At 46.4% G+C, this 18,390-nt stretch overlaps 5 protein-coding genes across 5 annotated transcripts; 4 read left to right on the top strand and 1 right to left on the bottom strand.

Annotated features, from left to right (window-relative positions):
• Positions 1-5,720: 5,720 nt before the first annotated feature.
• CLUP02_17789 (tannase and feruloyl esterase) lies at positions 5,721-7,684 on the top strand (the record flags this gene model as incomplete). Its single annotated transcript, XM_049296693.1, has 5 exons — positions 5,721-5,783; positions 5,918-6,280; positions 6,314-6,439; positions 6,548-7,465; positions 7,526-7,684. The coding sequence occupies 5 exons, from the start codon at positions 5,721-5,723 to the stop codon at positions 7,682-7,684; spliced, it is 1,629 nt and encodes a 542-aa protein (XP_049137917.1).
• Positions 7,685-8,562: 878 nt separating this feature from the next.
• On the top strand, positions 8,563-9,783 carry CLUP02_17790 (zinc-binding dehydrogenase; the record flags this gene model as incomplete). The annotated part of the gene is made up of 4 exons (XM_049296694.1): positions 8,563-8,736; positions 8,820-9,045; positions 9,166-9,431; positions 9,496-9,783. The coding sequence occupies 4 exons, from the start codon at positions 8,563-8,565 to the stop codon at positions 9,781-9,783; spliced, it is 954 nt and encodes a 317-aa protein (XP_049137918.1).
• Positions 9,784-10,605: 822 nt separating this feature from the next.
• Positions 10,606-13,655, top strand: CLUP02_17791 (subtilisin Carlsberg; the record flags this gene model as incomplete). Its single annotated transcript, XM_049296695.1, has 5 exons — positions 10,606-11,537; positions 11,609-12,085; positions 12,142-12,464; positions 12,540-12,966; positions 13,025-13,655. 5 exons carry the CDS (start codon positions 10,606-10,608, stop codon positions 13,653-13,655), a joined length of 2,790 nt encoding a protein of 929 aa, XP_049137919.1.
• Positions 13,656-13,862: 207 nt separating this feature from the next.
• Positions 13,863-16,046, bottom strand: CLUP02_17792 (uncharacterized protein; the record flags this gene model as incomplete). The annotated part of the gene is made up of 4 exons (XM_049296696.1): positions 13,863-13,900; positions 13,950-15,645; positions 15,713-15,877; positions 15,951-16,046. The coding sequence occupies 4 exons, from the start codon at positions 16,044-16,046 to the stop codon at positions 13,863-13,865; spliced, it is 1,995 nt and encodes a 664-aa protein (XP_049137920.1).
• A 379-nt stretch (positions 16,047-16,425) lies between these two features.
• CLUP02_17793 (uncharacterized protein) lies at positions 16,426-17,833 on the top strand (the record flags this gene model as incomplete). Its single annotated transcript, XM_049296697.1, has 6 exons — positions 16,426-16,896; positions 16,948-17,069; positions 17,233-17,275; positions 17,353-17,397; positions 17,477-17,567; positions 17,631-17,833. 6 exons carry the CDS (start codon positions 16,426-16,428, stop codon positions 17,831-17,833), a joined length of 975 nt encoding a protein of 324 aa, XP_049137921.1.
• Between the last annotated feature and the right edge of the window lie 557 nt (positions 17,834-18,390).

Raw genomic sequence — 18,390 nt, forward strand, 5'->3', positions numbered from 1 at the left:
TAATTACGAGAGCTATATAAAATACTAGTAGCGATAATTATAGAGGAGGAATTCGTACTATAGAACTAGGTATAGGTCGATAGAGCGTATAATTACTTTAATAAATTTAGAAAAAGGGTAAACGACCTAGATTTCCTCCCTATAATTACTAACGGAAATCTATCGTCGTAAAAGGATATACCGGGGTAAAATATAGTACTAAAAGTACGATAATCGATAATTCCGCTTATTTCGATTTATAACTCGTTACCGCTACTAATACGAAATTCGGCACCGATCGGCTAATAAAAAAAGAAGTAAACGACCCGAAGTTATTAATAGTACGTAGCGACGCAGGGTTCGCATATAAATACTAAAAATCTAATAATAAATACGAGGCAATTTATAGACCTTAAAAAGATCTTCTTAAAAGAGAAATTATACTCTAAGGGGAAGTATAAGGTCTTATAAGAAACCCTAACGATATTTTACGATTATTACGAAGAAGTTAAAATTAGGGAATACTAGTACTATTTAGTAATTAATATCGTACTCGTAAGCAAAGCCTCCGATTATTATTACGAAGCGGTGCGTAATTTTAATTAAAACGACTTTTTTAGCATAATTAACGTAATCCGAAGCCGCTTCGAGACCTACGATAGGAACCTAGAGCTCCTATTTAAGCTACGAGCGATTTCTTTCGTATTTATAGCTAGGATAATAGAGGGTAAATCGCGAGTAGATATCCTTAAAGAGCTTATTAATTAAATTAATAAACTAGCAAAAACCTAGCTAAATAAGGGGATAAACGAGCGGAAAGTCGGATATTTTTATATTATAATCTAGCGTATACTAAAGGTAAAGATTACCCTATACTAAGTACTTAAAAATTACGAGACGCTCTACTCGAGGCTAAGATCTAGTTTTAATATTAAAATAAGAATACTACGCTAAACCTATTTCTAGGTATACGACGGCCCTTATTAATAATATTAGGTCGATTAAACGTATAATAGGAAAGGAAAAGAGGTTAGATACGGCAATCGCTAGTAAAGAGGCCCAGATTCGTTAAATAGGTAGAGATTTAACTTATGGGCAAGGTAATAAAAAAAGCAATACTATATTTATAAAAAGGATAGATATTAGTTAAATAACTACTCTAAAGAAGAGCGTACTAAATCGTATAAATAGTATAAAAAGTCGAGGGTAATAAATAGCAAAACTAGCCCTCGTTAGTTTAACTAATTCCTTATTATATATAAGGGCAGATCCGGGGGCACGGAACCTAGCGACGGTAGCTAAAGTGGCGGCCTAAAATATATACCCCCTATAAGAAATTCGGAAAATAAAAAAGATCTTACCCCCTATACTAACGAATTAGATTATAACGAAATTAATAATATTAATTACTCTTTTTTTACCCCGTTAGCTTCTAAAGGATATATAAGGCTAAACGAATAAAAAGTAGCAAAAGCTCTTAATAAGTAGGCTTTTATTTACAAATAATAAGGGAAGGTCCTTTAAATAACGGATACGGAGGCGGCTAAAAGGGCGAATCTAATAGGGCCGAAGCCTATTTTCTTAATAATTAAGGAGAAGACGCTATCTCTTTTAATATTTAAAAAAAAGGAATATAGTACTAAGCAAATCTAGGGGTAGCTAGAGGGGTCCTTTTTATATTATTTAGATCCCTCGAATACTAAGCTTATATAAGTATTCTATATAAGCGAAAGGTACGGCCTAGATAATTTCTATAAGATTATCCTAGATACTAGGGTATCGTAATAGTTAACTAGAGGAAAAGGGTAATTTTAGGCACTATAAAAGATCGCACTAGTAATACTTATACGTTAATAGCGGGTATTACGAGGATTAGTTTCGGCCTAGGTAAGGAAATCGTCGCCCTAGGTATAGTAGAAGTAGAGACGTACTTCGGAACGATAACTTTTTATATTTTGCCCGTTAATACCCCATTTTTCTTATATTTAAAAGATATAGATTAACTAAGTATTATATTCGATAATACGAGGAACAGAATCTCTAGTAGTAAGTACTTCGAAGTAGTCGAACGACGATAGGGGCATGCGTTTATAAAGCTTACTAATAATACGAAGTCGATTAATTACTTAATAAAAAGTAAGCTTAAAAGACTATACCGGAGATTTGGGTACCCGTTAGTTACGAGGCTATATAACCTCCTAAAGTAATTAAATAATAATAATATCGAAATAGGGGCGCTAGAGTAGTTAACGAAAGTATATTATTAATACTAAATAAATGCGCAGAGCCCACGTAGACTTAAGTTTAAATTACGTAATAAGCTTAACTTTAACTAGGAAATCGTCGTCGATATCTTTTATTTAAATAGTCGGCTAGTACTATATATAATCGACGTAGCTATATCTTTTTAGGTAGGGCAATTCCTCCGGGATTTATAAGTAAAGATAGTGTGGGTAGCTTTATAAAAAAGCTAGATCGATATATACTAAAGACCGCTAAACGGCATTAGAACCGACGCTAGTACTAGCTTTAAGTTAGCAAAATTTAGGGATAATACGACGGCCTACGGTATATAGCTAAAAGTCGTACTTATTAAAGCGTATTATAGTATTAGAAAAGTAAAAAGGGCACACTAGTAGTTAAAAAGGGCGTTTAGAATTATTAAAGAGGAAAATCCGGATTTTATTAATAACGAATGCCTTTAAATAGTACTTAAATACTATAACGATACTATAGGGCCTAACGGACTTATACTAACGCTATTAGTATTTAGAGTATATTTAAGAACGACCTTAGCCTCGCTACCGTTACTAAGTATAAGCTAACGAGCCTGAGTAATTAAAAAAGTAATACGGGTACTACGCGAGGTAAGTATAAGAAAGTAAGTTAACGAGGTAATTACTACGCGTAATAGGCCTAATATAGAGGATAATTTAGATATATTACTAAATTCGGATATATAAGTATAGCGCGAAATTACCTAATAGTAAGCTAGGCTATATAAGTTAATTTCCGTTAACGAGCGTTCTTATATAGTCACAAGAGATCGCAACTAGCTACTTAAAGTATTAATTATAGTAGTTAGACCGTACTATATAGATCCTAACGAGGTAATTTCTAACTTATAAAAAAAAGAAGAGCTAGGGGAAACTATATAACCCGCAGTAGAGGTATAGGAAATTATCCTTAATAAAATCGTTATAGTAATACTAATAGACGACGAGGAAGAGGATATTGCTAAAAGGGTACTAATACTACCGGTAAGACGTTATAAAAGACTACGACGGCAAGCCCTAACGTAGCAATTTATTACTAGCGACGAGGTAATTAATACTTTTTATATAGTAAAAGAGAAAGCCGATTTTGAGCTAGCGGTTAAACTATATAAGAAAGGCGTAATTATAACTACTAAAAAGCCGTATAAGGGATTAGATCTTATTAAAGTAGATACTCTTCGCGATCGAGGGGTCTATTGATTTATCCTATACGACCTAGAAAAATATATAAACCTCCGTATATTTAAATTATAAATAGTTCGTAAGATTAAAAAGAAAGGAATACCCTAGCCGTATAAGAAGTCTAGATACGTAATTTAGGGGTACGGTAACGTTAAAAAGGCGACGCTACTTATATAATCGCCTATTATATAGCGCTATAGCTAACGATTAATAATAGTACTAATAGTATTATTACGGAAGAAGGGATACGAGATTTAGAGCCGTAATATTACCTAGGCCTATACTTAATCGGCCACAGGGCTTATAAAGAAAATCCTAGCCTATTTACTAAAGGAAATAGCTAGTAAGTACTTAGAAAGCACGATTATTAAAGTGCTTAAGCTACTATATAGGCTCGTAGAATCGGGTACTTATTAGTGGGCTACTTACTACGATTTTTATATTAATTAATTATTAATAGTTACCTCTACGTACGACCCGTGTTTACTAGTCGTAGAGTACGAAGGTAACTAATTTAAGATTATTAGAATATAAACCGATAATATATTAGGCCTATTTAATATTAACTTTATAAAAAAGGAGGATAAGGAGCTTTAAAAAGCGGGCTTCGTAACGAAGCTAAAAGAGGTCCTTATAATAAATACCCTCTTAGTATTTAATAGCGGGATTCTTATAATTAAAAGGAAAACCGTCGTTTTCTAATAAAAGGGGTAGGGTAAGAAAATTAACCTCGTCGATCTAAACGTAATTAACGTTAAGAAGTAGTATAAGGCTAAGCTCGCGCGAGGGGCATATATTATAAGTATTTATTAGCCCGAGGCAACTTTTAATTATACTAAAATAGCATAAGCTATAGATCTAACTAAACGAGATATTAAAGTACTTAATAAGCGGCTTAAGTAATAATAAACGAATCTCAATCGAGGTCTTATTTACTACCCGATTAACTTTATAATTAGTAAGCTCTACGTCTTTATCGATAGGTTATTTACGAATAATAACGACCTTACTTCGTAATTAGGGTATATTATTATCCTAGCTAACGAGAGTATAGGTAAGAGCGAATTTACTATATATAGTAATATAATCTACTACTCGTTAATTAAAAATAAGTAAATAACGAGAAGTATACTAGCGTCGGAGGTCTATAATATAGTTAACGGCGTTAACCTCTCTTATGCAATTTTAATAACGCTAAGGAAGATTACCAATCGAATTAGCCTTCTATCTATTTTAATAATTATTTATATAGATTCTTACTCGCTATACGAATGCCTCGTTAAATTAAGAACGATAAAGGAAAAGAGGCTTATAATCGATATTATAGCCCTTAGGTAATCGTACGAAAGGCATAAGATACTCGAGATCCGTTAGATTAATAATAAAAATAACCTCGTAAACGCTTTTATAAAAGTAGTATTAAATAAGGGATTAGAGTAATTCGTAAGTAGCGGAAAAGTTATTATATAAATAGAGGGATAGGTTATATAAAAAGAGTAGAGAAAAAGGGGAAAAGGAGACGACTTAGTAAACGGGCCCGAGGTCGAATTATATTTCTAACCGTAGCGGTTAAATTAATAAAAGAAAGAGAAAGTTAGTATTAAATTAGAAGTCTAATTTGACCGCGGTATATAGCCGACTACGTAGGGGCTAATTAGGGGCCCTATTTATAATTATTATAGCTAGCCTAACCTATAGTTAGAACCTCCTTTTTATACCTACTACGCAAATATTTATATAGTTTAATTAATCTCTTCGTTAACTACGGTTCGAACTAACTACCCTGTAATAGGGATACCAACATAGACTTCCAATCCGACAGTATGCCTCTCGATGTCTAGAATCGAAATAAAAGTTTTGTGCTTCGCTTCAAGGAGTTGAAAATCCCTGCCACAAAGCCCAACATTGAGCCCCATGGCATTCTCTATACTTCGATGCTCGAATACGAGAGCAGTAGAAAGCCTTGCCCATCTCCTCTCTAAGTTATAAGTTTCGGACTCTTCGAAGAACCCGATGCCGGTGCGGCTTGGGACCTGAGCGCCTCAGTCGTCTGATGGGCCTTCATGTTATACCTCACATCCCCTGACAGTGTTGAGCAGAAGAAACCCAAATCTGCCCTATCCCTCTATCTTTTCTCCGCCTTATGCTAATGTAGTGAGGAGGAAGCAAGGATGAGTAAGCAAAAGAGTGATGTGACGGTAGATACTCGTATCAACTGATGGAGGGTAATGTTTTCTCCTCACGACATTCGCGAGACCGAACCAATCACACAATGGCCACATGATGCAGTCTGACCGCAAGGTCAAATTTTCCAACCCGTTTGCTCTATATGGTTGGTGTATTCGCGTAAATCATTGCTAGGGTCAGAAGCACCGGACGAAATAAGTCTCCGTGGATGAAGCTGCAAGACCTTTATCTAATGGAAGAACCACTCAGAAATCATGAGGTTCTCAATCTCATCCACTAGTATTGTGTGCTAGCCTTTTGATCTATCAGATCAAGGAGGCATTGCTTCGCTCCGTGAAATGGTATTCAGCATCGTCTCCATCCACAGCTGGATTTGTGGATTCCTGGTTACAACCATACTTGCTCAATGGGCAGACCCTGGCCTCACTCAGGTTGCTTTAGGCGCAAACAACGCATGCGAAGCTGGCAATGTCCGACCTCCTGAGCTTGTCGGTATTCATATCATTTCACTTACTGCGGCTAAACAACTGAACTACACGTACAAACCTCACCCAAGATTTCGATTTGGCCGGGCGATTTATGGCCTAAACTTCTGCAACATCACAGTCATCTACACCCATCCAGGCTGGAACGATGAGATTCAGGCTACAACTTTTGTTCCGATGGAAAATTGGAACGGGAGATTTTAGGGAAACGGAGGCGGCGGATGGGTCACGGGGGGCAGTAAACTTGACGACGCGTCGGGTGATGGTATGTCTTGGGCTTTCACCAGCCCCGGAAACATCAATTGGCCACTTTTCCTCGACTTCTCCCATGTCGCCTTACACGACATGGCCATGATTGGAAAAGCCTTGACGGAGGCTTTTTACAGCACCCCTCCAAAGTACTCGTACTTTTATGGCGGCTCAACCGGCAGAAGATAGGCTTACATGCTAGCCCAGCGCTATCCAAACGATTTTGACGGGATTCTGGGCTTCTGTCCTGCCATAAACTGGGACAAGTTCCAATGGTCTCCTCTGTGGGCTCACAGAGTCATGGATGAGAAGGGCGTCTACCCTCGACCTTGCGAGTTCGAAGCCATCACTGCTGCGGCTATGAAAGCATGCGACGGGCTTGACGGCGTCGAGGATGAGATCATTTCTATGCCCTCTCGGTGCTTCTTTGATGCTAGTACTCTCGTCGGCCATGCTTCTGACTGCGGAGGGAAAGACGCGCTGTTCACTCCCGAAGCAGCAGAGGCGGCAAATGCTGCTTGGAATGGGCCACGAAGCTTGACCGGCGAGTTTCAATGGTATGGATATGGGAGAGATGCGAAAATGTGGCAGTTTGGTGCTCTCCATACGTCGTGTGATGGCGAAGGAGAGAAATGCGCGCCGGTCAGGTTGTCCATCGCCGAGGCGTACGCACGATACTTTGTCGCCAAGAACGCCGACCTTGACCTTCAAGCCCTTGGTCACAGTCAGTGGGGTGATCTTTTCGTCGCGTCACGGAACGAGTACGAATCGATAACCGGCACTTCCGATCCCGACCTGAGCAGGTTCCGCAAGGCTGGAGGGAAGCTACTCAGCTGGCATGGGATGGCGGACCAGATTATCCCAGTCAACGGTACTGTCGATTACACGGACAAAGTCCTCAAGAAGGATCCCAAAGCCCACGACTACTTTCGCATGTTTCTCGCTCCGGGCGCTGATCATAGTATCTCAAATGGCCTTACTCCGCGTAACACGCTATCGGCGCTGGTTGAATGGGTTGAGAAGGGAATTGCACCGGTCACGTTGCGGGTTGAGGGGCTCAACGCTTACGGCAAGCCTATGACGAGAGACATCTGCATGTACCCGCAAGTTCAGCATTACGTTGGTGGCGACCCAGCATGGCCGTCATCATTTGCTTGCGTTTGACAGTGGATTAAGCATTCGACCAAAGGTCAATTGTCCGTGGCTGCCAAGGGCACAAGAGCATCAATCTCTCTCTTGCAAAACGGTTGGGATGAGGAGTACTTCAGCGGGAGATGGCCGAAGCGATCAGACTGTTTTCGCAAATGGAGGCTGAGCAGACTTTGATGAGAGGATGGGAGCAAATCTACATGCGGCTTGCCCGTCAAGATTTGTTGCGGCTCGAAACTTACTAACTTTTACTTCATAAAAATCGACATTGGGACCAACGAACTAGGTATGAGATTCCACCACGACGGCCTTTCGCACCGCTAGATTGTTACGCGGCGTCAATGTGAATATGGTTCCTTGAGCAAAAACAACAAGGCATTGATGCCGGTAACTCTTAAGGCGAGGAATTATCAAGTTAGCATGAAGTTTCACGAAACTATAATGCCGCGATATTGACACCGCAGGATATGGCAGACGTTCAAAGCAGTATTTAGCTTCCAAAGCGATGTTCGGAGTCAAAGACTGAGCCAAGTTAATCTCGGGGAATTGTGGCCTCTTTGAATGTAGTGGGGTAAATTAGTCCACTCCGAGTTCACGCCGATGACCCCGCGTCCCGCGACCCTTCTGCCGCATTTCTATCTTATCGGAAGACGCGCCCCCATCTGCAGTCTGCTGACGGAGGCGCAGACGTGTGAGCGAGGTGGGAGCAAAGTGGACCAAACTTTGACGGAATTGCGGCCCATACAAGCTAATTTTCAGATAAAGAATGTTTATTTGGCATCACGCACACTATCAGTGCCACTTCCGAGCTCCCACTAACTCCGTCTATACTCCGGTAGTTGGGAAACTTTTGGATTTCGTCATGTTCTCCGCCCGAAACACCTCGGCAAAACGGATGGCGTTGCCGCTAATCTATCTACTGACAAACACATCTTGCCCGGCATTTCTTTGAAAGAAATCTGATTTAGATATAAAGGCTTCCCGGGGACCTAGTGTTGTTCACTGTATCTCTTCACGTTGGACGCTGAACAGTACCGCCGCACGTTGTTTTCAAGATGGCTACCGACTACAAATTCGAGGGATGGGTGGCGGATGACCCCTCTTCGGTGGACGGCAAGATGGTCTGGCGAGAGTACGAGCCGAAAGTCTGGGAGGAGACGGACGTTGATATCAAAATTACTCACTCGGGCATTTGCGGCTCCGACATTCACACTCTGCGTGCTGGCTGGGTATGTCGCACACTCATGCGGCGTCCGTTATTCTGCATGTTCTCCGAGTCTCAATTGGCCAGCGTGTTGACTGTGACGTTTAGGGTGCCACCAGATTTCCTGCCGTCGTCGGCCATGAGATTGTGGGTGTAGCCGTCCGTGTCGGATCTCAGGCAGAAGGCGGCATCAAAGTTGGCGACATCGTCGGCGTAGGCGCACAATCCGACTCTTGCCTTTCGCGCGACGGGCCCTGCGATGCGTGCGAAGTTGGAGAGGAGAACTACTGCACCAAGCGCGTCAACACCTATAACAGCTTGCATCGCAACGGCAGTCAGACACAGGGCGGATATGCGCTGTATCATCGCTGTCCGAGTTAATACTTCGTGATCAAGATCCCCAAGGGAATTGCTCCCGAGCAAGCTGCTCCCATGCTCTGTGGCGGTGTCACAGTTTTCTCACCCTTGAAGCGCTACAACGTCGGGCCCGGCAAGAGAGTTGGTGTCATTGGCGTCGGTGGCCTCGGCCATTGCGCGGTCTTGTTCGCGAAGGCTCTCGGCGCAGACAAGGTGGTGGCTATCTCGAGAAAGTCTGATAAGAAGCAGGATGCTACGCAGCTTGGTGCAACCGATTTCATCGCCACGGCTGAGGACGAGGACTGGGCCACGAAGAATGCCCGCACCCTCGACGTGATCATTTCGACGGTCGCGTCTCCTAAGGTACGTGGATGACCCTCCCTCCGTGAACAATCTGGTCCTTGGGTAGAAGCTCACACAATGATAGATGCCTCTGGCCCAGTACCTTGGCCTTCTATCACGCGGAGGCACATTTGTTCAAGTTGGTGCTCCCGAGGAGCCGGTGCCACTGAGTGCTTTTGCCCTGATTAGAACTCGAGTGCATTTGACTGGATCAGTCATTGGCAGTCCTGGGGAAATCCGAGAAATGTTTGACCTTGTGGCCGCGAAGGGAGTCAAGGTCTGGGTTGAGACACGCCCAATGAACGAGGCCAACCAGGCAGTTTTGGACATGGTCGACGGTAAACCCAGGTATCGATATGTTCTGACAAACTAAGAGCACATTAGACACCATAAATAACATGACCCGTACTTTCATTGACTTGGAGGCTTCGTGCCCTTCTACTAAGAAGTAGAGCCCCCCTTTAGGCTCAGATCACCTGGTCTTTTGGTGCCTGCGGTGGATAGAACTTCCTCAACGAAAAGCGATCAGGAATTGGCCCTCAAAACGAACACTCGTCCTGCCTCAGTGGGTGTAGCGTGTTCTCGGTAGACGCTCAAGGGCGGATACTACTCTATTTAAGCAGCATGGATACGGGTAGCAGGGGTCAACAACCTTGGTTTTCACTGGAAAACCTCCATCGCAATTTACTTCAGGGCCCACACCGAAAGCTCACTGTCAGTCCGGAGGACTCGAGACCATACTGATTCGTTGCCATTGTCATCGCATTGAGCAATTCGACACACGACGACAACGAGGTCCAACTCACGCGCCCACTGGCATACAATTCGGTTATGACGATGTATGTTCTTTACAACTTACGGCGCAGTGAAGACATCTCTCTCTTGAGTCGAATGCTACCCGTTGTGGAGCAGAACCCCTGTACGGCCGGGGATCTGCGGTTGACATCACGACAGAATCTCGTATTTGCCGTTCTTCATCTCCAATCTCGTGTCATGTTTTCTCGCAAAGCAACAAACTCCCCATGAATAACATGAGAAAGCGGGGACGCGATCGCGGGCCGCCCGTGACCAGTTTCTGGGGTTCAACGCCACCATCTTCTTATATGGACGACATGTTCGCGCGACGGAATGCGGCTCTCTCTCCGCTTCTCATCCATCGGCCTACTTTTAGTGAGCGGGTGATCAATCAGACAAAATGAGGGTCTCACACGCACTGGTCTCGGCCCTCCTGGGTTCGAATCTTGCCGTCGCCAACCCGATCCATCCGCGCATCTATACGAAGCCTCCGTCAGCAAAGCTCCCAAGAGCCGAAACAAGTGAGAGCAACAACGTCAACCCGAGCGAGCTCATTCCTGGCGCCTACATTGTCGAGTTCGCAGATGATAATGATTCACCCGAAACCTTCTTCAACTCTCTCAAGGCGGATGGCCTCGACGTCGAATCTCGCATGGACCTGAGCAACCGTTTGTTCAAAGGCGTTTCTTTTCAGGTCAAGAATGTTGGCGAGGCCCACCATGATAGCGCGCTCCTCCGTCGCAAGATCGAATCTTCACCGCGCATCAGAAGTCTCTGGCCTGTCCGTACGATCCAGCTTGCAAAGCCCGAGGACCACGGCGCGCCAGCCAGCGGTGCGATCACCAAGGCCAACGCGAGGCGTCAGGAAGCGGCATTCGGAAACTCAACCAAGGACACCTTCTCGCCTCACGTCATGACTCAGGTCGACAAGCTGCGTGAGCAGGGTATCACCGGCAAGGGAGTTCGCATCGCCATCATCGACAGTGGCGTGGACTACACCCACCCTGCCCTTGGCGGATGCTTCGGCCCCGGGTGTCTGGTGGAGGCCGGCTGGGATTTCACGGGAGACGACTTTCTGCCCAACGTGAGACCGCTTCAGCCTGATGCGGATCCAATGGACAACTGCGCCGGACACGGTACACATGTTGCTGGTATCATTGCTGCTCAGCACGAAGGCAACGAGTATGGCTTCACGGGTGCCGCTCCTGGCGTCAAGCTGGCAGCATACCGAGCGTGGGGATGCGCCTCCACATCGACGAACGAAGTGTTGCTTGCCGCGTTCAGCCGCGCCTTTGAGGAGGGGGCTGATATCATCTCGTGTTCTGACGGAGAGTTCGTGCACCTTATTTACTTTAGGCGAAGCGTTCATGCCTTGGTTCATGCTTTGCTAATCTCTTTGATAGTCCTTCTGGCTGGGCGGAGGATGCTTGGGGTGTCCTTGCTGCCCGCATCGTTGACGCCGGTGTTCCAGTCGTCATCTCCGAAGGTAACGATGGCGGCAGCGGCCTGTTCTACGCTTCAACCCCGGCTACTGGCCGCGGCGTCGCGGGAAGTGGTGCCGTGACGAACTCCAAGTTCCCTACTATACTCAACGAAGGCACTTTCTCCGTGGACTCTAACTCAACATCGGGTGCCAAATCTGACTTTGCCTACTTGCCTGGTGTTCCGGAGCTCGTGGGAGACCTCTCGCTTCAACTCTGGAGCCCCGGCGAGAACAATGCCTGCAGTGAACTGCCTGATGACACTCCCGACCTCAGCAACAAGATTGTCCTGCTTCTGTTCCCCGATTCTCGCGCTACGGGATGCTACCCCATTGACCAGGGTAACAAGATCGTCGCCAAAGGTGGACGCTATATTCTTTTCTACACTAATGACAACACGTGAGTCCTCCCCTTATCGGTTTCAATGTTTCACGACGTCTAACATTGCCTACAAGGACTATGCGGGACGAACAATATGTCTACTCTCAGAGGATCCAAGGTGTAGCTTCCATCCCACCTTATCAGTCTGACCAGTGGCTCTCTCTATTGGAGCAGGGTCGCAGCGTCACTATCTCTATCCCTAGCGCAAACAATACCAGGACTCGTCTTGAGGAACTTGAGAACAACTCCAGCGGATCTTACATGGGGTCTTTCTCAAGCTGGGGCCCAACTTGGGAGTTGGAAGCCAGCCCGCAATTCGCCGCTCCTGGAGCCAACATCCTGTCTACCTTTCCCGTTGCCCTTGGTGGCTACCGTGTTATGACGGGCACTAGCATGTGTGAGTAACATTCTTTAACGTTTCTTAGGCTTTGAGGGTGAAGTTGCTTCGCAAAGTAGACTGACATTTTCTCAGCTTGCCCTCTGAACGCCGCTATCTACGCTCTTCTCGCTGAAGCCCACGGAACGAAGGACCCCAAGCGTCTCAGATCCATCGTGTCGTCTACTTCAAAGCCTCTGGCCTGGTATGATGGAACTGCAGCGTATACCGATCTCATTGCCCCTGTCCCGCAACAAGGCGCTGGAATCATTCAGGCGTTTGACGCAGCTCGTAGCAACGTTGAGCTCAGCGTTGACAGCATCTCCTTCAACGACACCGACCACTTCACGGGCAACGAGACCTTTACCATCGACAACCATGGATCTGCCGACGTTGTATTTGAAGTCAGCCATCGCAAGGCCGTCACCATGTACACCTTCGTGGAGACCACAGATCGCTTGAGGGCTGCCTCATTCCCTAACCCCACCATCGAGGAGTGGGCTGAGCTTCAGTTCAGTTCTGAGTAAGTCACTCACAGTATGTAAGGTTATTCAAATGCTTTAGACTGACAACTTGGACAGGAAGATCACAGTGCCCGCTGGAGGATCCGCAGAACTCACCGTCACCTGCATTCCCCCATCTAACGTAAATGCTACGCGTCTACCAGTCTACAGCGGCTACATCGCCCTCACCAGTACCACCGATGCCCCTTCCCTGAGTCTGCCCTACCTCGGAGTCGTCGGTAGTATGCATGGTGTTCCCGTCATCACACCGGCGCAAGCATATCTCGCCAACTATTATAGCCAAGCTCCGGCCAACACGACCTACACGGTCAAGCGCCCTGACCCAGCCAACCCACCTCTGACCGACCGCGGAGACCAATCTGCGATCCCCAACGTCATTATCTCGCCAACAGTTGGCACCGCCTCTATCCAGGTCGAAGTCTTGCGCGTCAGCGGAGGCAAGGAGGAAAACCTAGGAAGCTTGGCTGGCTGGCCTCTCCCATACGCCCCTCGCACCGAAACACGCGCTTTCTTCAATGGGCTGCTGGCTGATAATACTGTTCTTGAGCCTGGTGTTTACGCCATGAAGGTTAGGGCGCTGCGGATCTTTGGGGATAGGACGAATGAGGGAGACTGGGATGTCGTCAAGACAGTGCCATTCGTGTTGAAGTATGAGACATCTGGAAACGGAACTACGACCTCGACGTAATATCCAAAGGCTGTATTCTGTATAACATCTTCATAATTATCTCCACATTCAAGGGTTTCACGAAGATGAAAATAAGTCAATTCCACACCCACCAATATCGATGGCTCATACGACAAGGCGTCAGAAGGATGTCGTGGGTAATCCGTTAGGAGCCTTCCGAGATTTATGAACGTTCTCGCGCCATACTAGTATCTACTACATGCCATCTCATGAACACCTCGCCTGGCCTCCATACCACGCACAGCCTGATTCATGATTAGCCTAGAAGGACTCGGCGACCTAGAACATTCAGACAGGCCTCAAGATCCCAAGACTCAATCACGGCAGTGTCTCTCTTCAGCCAAACAGCTTCAAAGACCTCTCTAGCCAATCTCGGAGGACCAAAGTTTGCCAGATCTCCCATTAGATCAAGGACTTCACCAACCAAGCCTTCTTGCTCCTCCTTGGCCAAACAGGCAGTTACACAGATAGCCCATGCGAGCGTGTGTAACCAGCGAGCATTGCCCAACTTCATCATCAACGCAAGGTTCTCTGTCACTGATTCCCCGATCTCCATGCTGACTGATTGCCAGCCTGAGAGAACTATGTGAAGGTAAATAAGGCCAGCATGGGCCCAAATCTGAGTGACTCGGGTGATGGCCTCAGACTCCTCTTTTGCAGATCGGTAGTCAGCTAGCCAAGGTGGTCTCTGATCCCGCACCTCCGACTCTCGCGCGCTCAATGAACTAAGGCCTTCTCGAAACTTGATCTCGAGAACCCCGCCCCTTCTGAAAAGCTCGATATTTGAGAATGACTCCTGCTTGCGCATTTCCTTTTTCCAACGGGCTAGCAACGCCACCTCCGCAATCAATATCATGACCCAGTTCTGGCAGCCGATGAAGCGCTCTAAGAGAAGACTGCAGTTTCGGTTTGGGAACTCTTCAGGCTTGTCATCAGTAACGAGCAACTCTTGGTAGTTTGCTTGTAATCGTGGTGCCTGTCCAAGTGAAGTGCTCGCCATAATGTCGTGGACTACAAGAAGAGCCGTGGAGAAGCGAAAGGCGCTCTGATCGAGTGTCCAGGCAGGAAACTCTGGAGGGTTTTTCAATTGAGGATACGCGAGTCCGCCGACTTTCCGGCATGTAGCGGTCCATTTACAGCCTTGGAACTCTTGGTCATCGACCTCGTGGAGTATTTGCTTCAACAGGGTAATAGCCGCATCCAAGTGCATAGTCCAACTCTCTGACGTGCCAAAGGCTGCTTCCAGGTATAGCAGATGCACGATACTGTCATAGAGTCGGACGCTGGTGATCAAGTCCTCGTGTACGCCGCGACGGATGACTTCCTTGACGTCTTGTTGTGCCTTCTGCATCGCTATGTGCGTCTGCTTTTGCAGTTCAGCTTCGACCTGAGACACGCACTTGGGTCTCTCTGAGTGGCGGCGTTGCACCGGTACGAGGGCAAAGAAATGCGAAGCAAGGCTGGTTGCAGCATGGGATAGTGACTTATTGGCCAGGGTAAGAACGAGCATCCAACTTCGACCGCCTTCAAGTATGGACGGATAGTAGAAGGGGAACAATGCCGGAACAATGTAATCTAGATACGCTGAGATGTAACATTGCTCCAACTCAGTCGGAAGTTGTGGTGTGGACTTCTCCAGGCTAGAAGTAACTGATGATTGAGGTCCGGGGTTGGGTGTTCCATCGTTGGAATAAGAAAGCGACTGTGATTGCAAGTCTCCGTCGGGAGATATGCTGGGCTGCGGAACAGTTGATGGAGGGTTTTGTCTCAGAGGATATCTCGCAACAACCCCTGGAGACCCCAAAGTTGTTGATGGCGGCGGCAAAAGGTCATTGGCGTGGGCATCTCCGACGATGCGCTGTACAACCCTTCGAGCCCTCCTCAACTTGGCGCTTTTTGTAACCTCAGCCTTCAACTTATCAGTCATAGCCTGCTGTCTTGGTCCGCCATCCATCCAGTCCGGGGCCTCTTGGCCGGAGAAGCAGGTGATCTCGAGTCCTGCGCAGACGTTGCAGACGGGCAATGATTCGTCGCATTTTTTGTGGCGTATGCGACACGTCCAACAGCTTGACGTCTCCCGTGGCATGCTTCGTCTCGTCGTAAGTCCTGCTAGTTTCCGTCGTCTCTAGGATTCGGTCGGGAACCAGAAGATATGGCTTGGTGTACCCAACAGCCATGCGATATCCAGATGTTTCCGCGCGGTTCACCTCAGACTCGGACATCTTTGAGGTGATGTTCGCTGTGATCCGCGGAGGGCATTATGCCCATAGCGGGTCCGCTAAGCTGCTAGCGCACTGTTCCCGCCCCAACCTGTTCCCGCGCGGGAACGTTCAGACGCGGCGGACTTTCGACAATAGACGACGGACTTTGAAGTCGTGATAGTTGCAACATCTAGTCTATGGCAGCTGGAATCCCGTATAAAAGCAATTGAAAAAGAACTGCTCATTGAAGACTCAACATAGCTTCTTTGCGTCAACCCGAAAGTCTTCGATCAATGTCAGGCAAGAAAGTCCTAGTTCTTGGTGGAACCGGCCCGGCAGGTATTTGCCTACTGCGAGAGCTTGTTCATCGCAATCATGCAACTATCCTCCTGGCAAGAACCCCCTCAAAACTTCCGGGTGACTTAGTCTCTAACTCTCTAATCGAGGTTCGTTGTGAATTTGAGCCTATATTCACTATTATGCCGAGTATGACTACATTCAAACTAACTTCTGTTCTTTGTTAGGTAATCGAAGGGGAAATGAGTGACACGAAAGCCCTAGACTCAGCAATGGCTCGCTCGTCTATAGTTGTATCCCTCCTTGGGCCGAACATCAACGACAAGCACATCGATCCTTCTCTTTACGCCGATATTTACCGCAATTATGTTTTTCCAGCGATGAAAAAATACAGCGTCAGACGAATTTTAGCCATGGGTACAATCTCTATCAAGCAGCCCGAAGACCACTGGACATTCTTCCAGACCATGGTCACGATTGTCATGCCACTTTTGAATGGAGCTGTTTACCGCAATATGCATAATCTTGCTCACTTATTTGGCAAAGAAGGTCACGATCTTGACTGGACTATCTTCCGCATAGCACAGATACCTGGAGAGTCTGATGAGACTAGCTGGAGACAGGACCGGGATCTCGGACTGTTCACTGGGTGGATAGGAGAAAAAGGTTGGACATCAACTCTTAGGCGGGGCGCACTAGCTCGATGGCTCGTGGATGGAGTCGAAGGTAAGATGGACGTTTGGGTCCATAAGATGCCAGGGATCAGTCAACTAGCAGGGGTCTGATTGACGTAGGTGGAAGGCAGTGATAATGATCCAAGCTTGCGGGTGCACGTTGAAAATGTACTTCAGAGCTATTTTCATTATTGCGAGATGAGCTTACTGTGGGCTCATTATCTTCGTGCTGAGGGCAGCCCGTAATTGCTTATTGGCATCAAGTTCTCATATTATCCGGCTACGGAACAGGGCTGCTGAGGAGGTAACTCATGTTATGTCGGCATACGTTTTGGATGTCGCTTACTAATAACGGAGCTTCACGTCGGATTCATTTGGGCGGACATTGCATCATTTTCTCATTAGACGAAGTGCTCGAGAGCATATCAGGAACAGCCACGATGCCTACGTTCTAGGCCTTCAATCTACTCTCTATACACAACGTCTGCTTACCTTAGGTGTCGTAACCAATGAATGACAGCACAGAACGGAAAGGCAAAGCTGCTCGACAACTTACCAGCATTGCGATATGTGAGTTTTGATAAGAAGACTATGTTGAGTCTAGATCAAATAGTAAGGTTACCTTACCGCGGAAGTCGGGACGAGATAGGCGCGAGAGACTCTTCCGGAACCTGCTGCCGAACTGCCATGTCCGGTACTGCTTCCCAGCTTCGGGAACGCCTATAACGTCAAGAAACCATGTCAGTCAATGCTTGCATATTGTAAGTGCCTGATGGCTTTGGGCTCGTGACAATCTTGTGCAGTTCAAATCTCGGCACCGAGCATATTTCTTCGCCAGTATTACCCGTACCGAACTGAGACGACAAGTCTTCAAAACAATCCGGTTTCTGCTCATATTATCGATGGTTTGCAGCAGTCTTTTCTCCCTTCCAATAACACGAAGGCGTCGCTTTGCCTATCACACAACCTACAAGTTACGTCTATAGCCAGTCTTTTCGGAGGCTAGCCGTCTCATGACCTACCATACTCGGACATCCGGCTGTTCTTACCGTTTTGTCACAATGGCTCGGTTGCGAGTCGGGTAGACCTGCGACTTTGTCTACGGACTGGAAATCAGAACTCCTCGAATTGGCGCAAAGTTTCTTGGCGCCCTGAAACGGAACCTTCCTAGTCTTGGCATCCAATACGTCGGATATATTGTTTCCACCCGGAAGCAGCCATCTCGGCTTTCGTTTCTCGTTTTCCTCTCTGGGAATACTGCCCCATGATTGAACTGCTTCACGAACATAAGGGATGTCACTGCAACAAAAGCACGTGGATTTGTCTTTCTTTGCTTATTACGCTCCTCTCCCCCACTGAGGGGTGAGGACGATTGAAGCCAGCATCATCCTGAATCAATGATCGCTTCATTTACACTCCCGCGCGCGCGCTAGCTTTGATACTAATTCGGCGCTCACCGAGCCGTGATTGCGATCATATGGAAACCAGGCTTACAATTTGGCTTTTGCACTTCTAAATCATGGGCTGAGAGCTCAACCCGGTCAAACTTCTGAAGCAGGCTGA

The sequence above is a fragment of the Colletotrichum lupini genome, chromosome 10 (genome assembly GCF_023278565.1).
Source record: "Colletotrichum lupini chromosome 10, complete sequence".
Classification (NCBI taxonomy): domain Eukaryota; kingdom Fungi; phylum Ascomycota; class Sordariomycetes; order Glomerellales; family Glomerellaceae; genus Colletotrichum; species Colletotrichum lupini.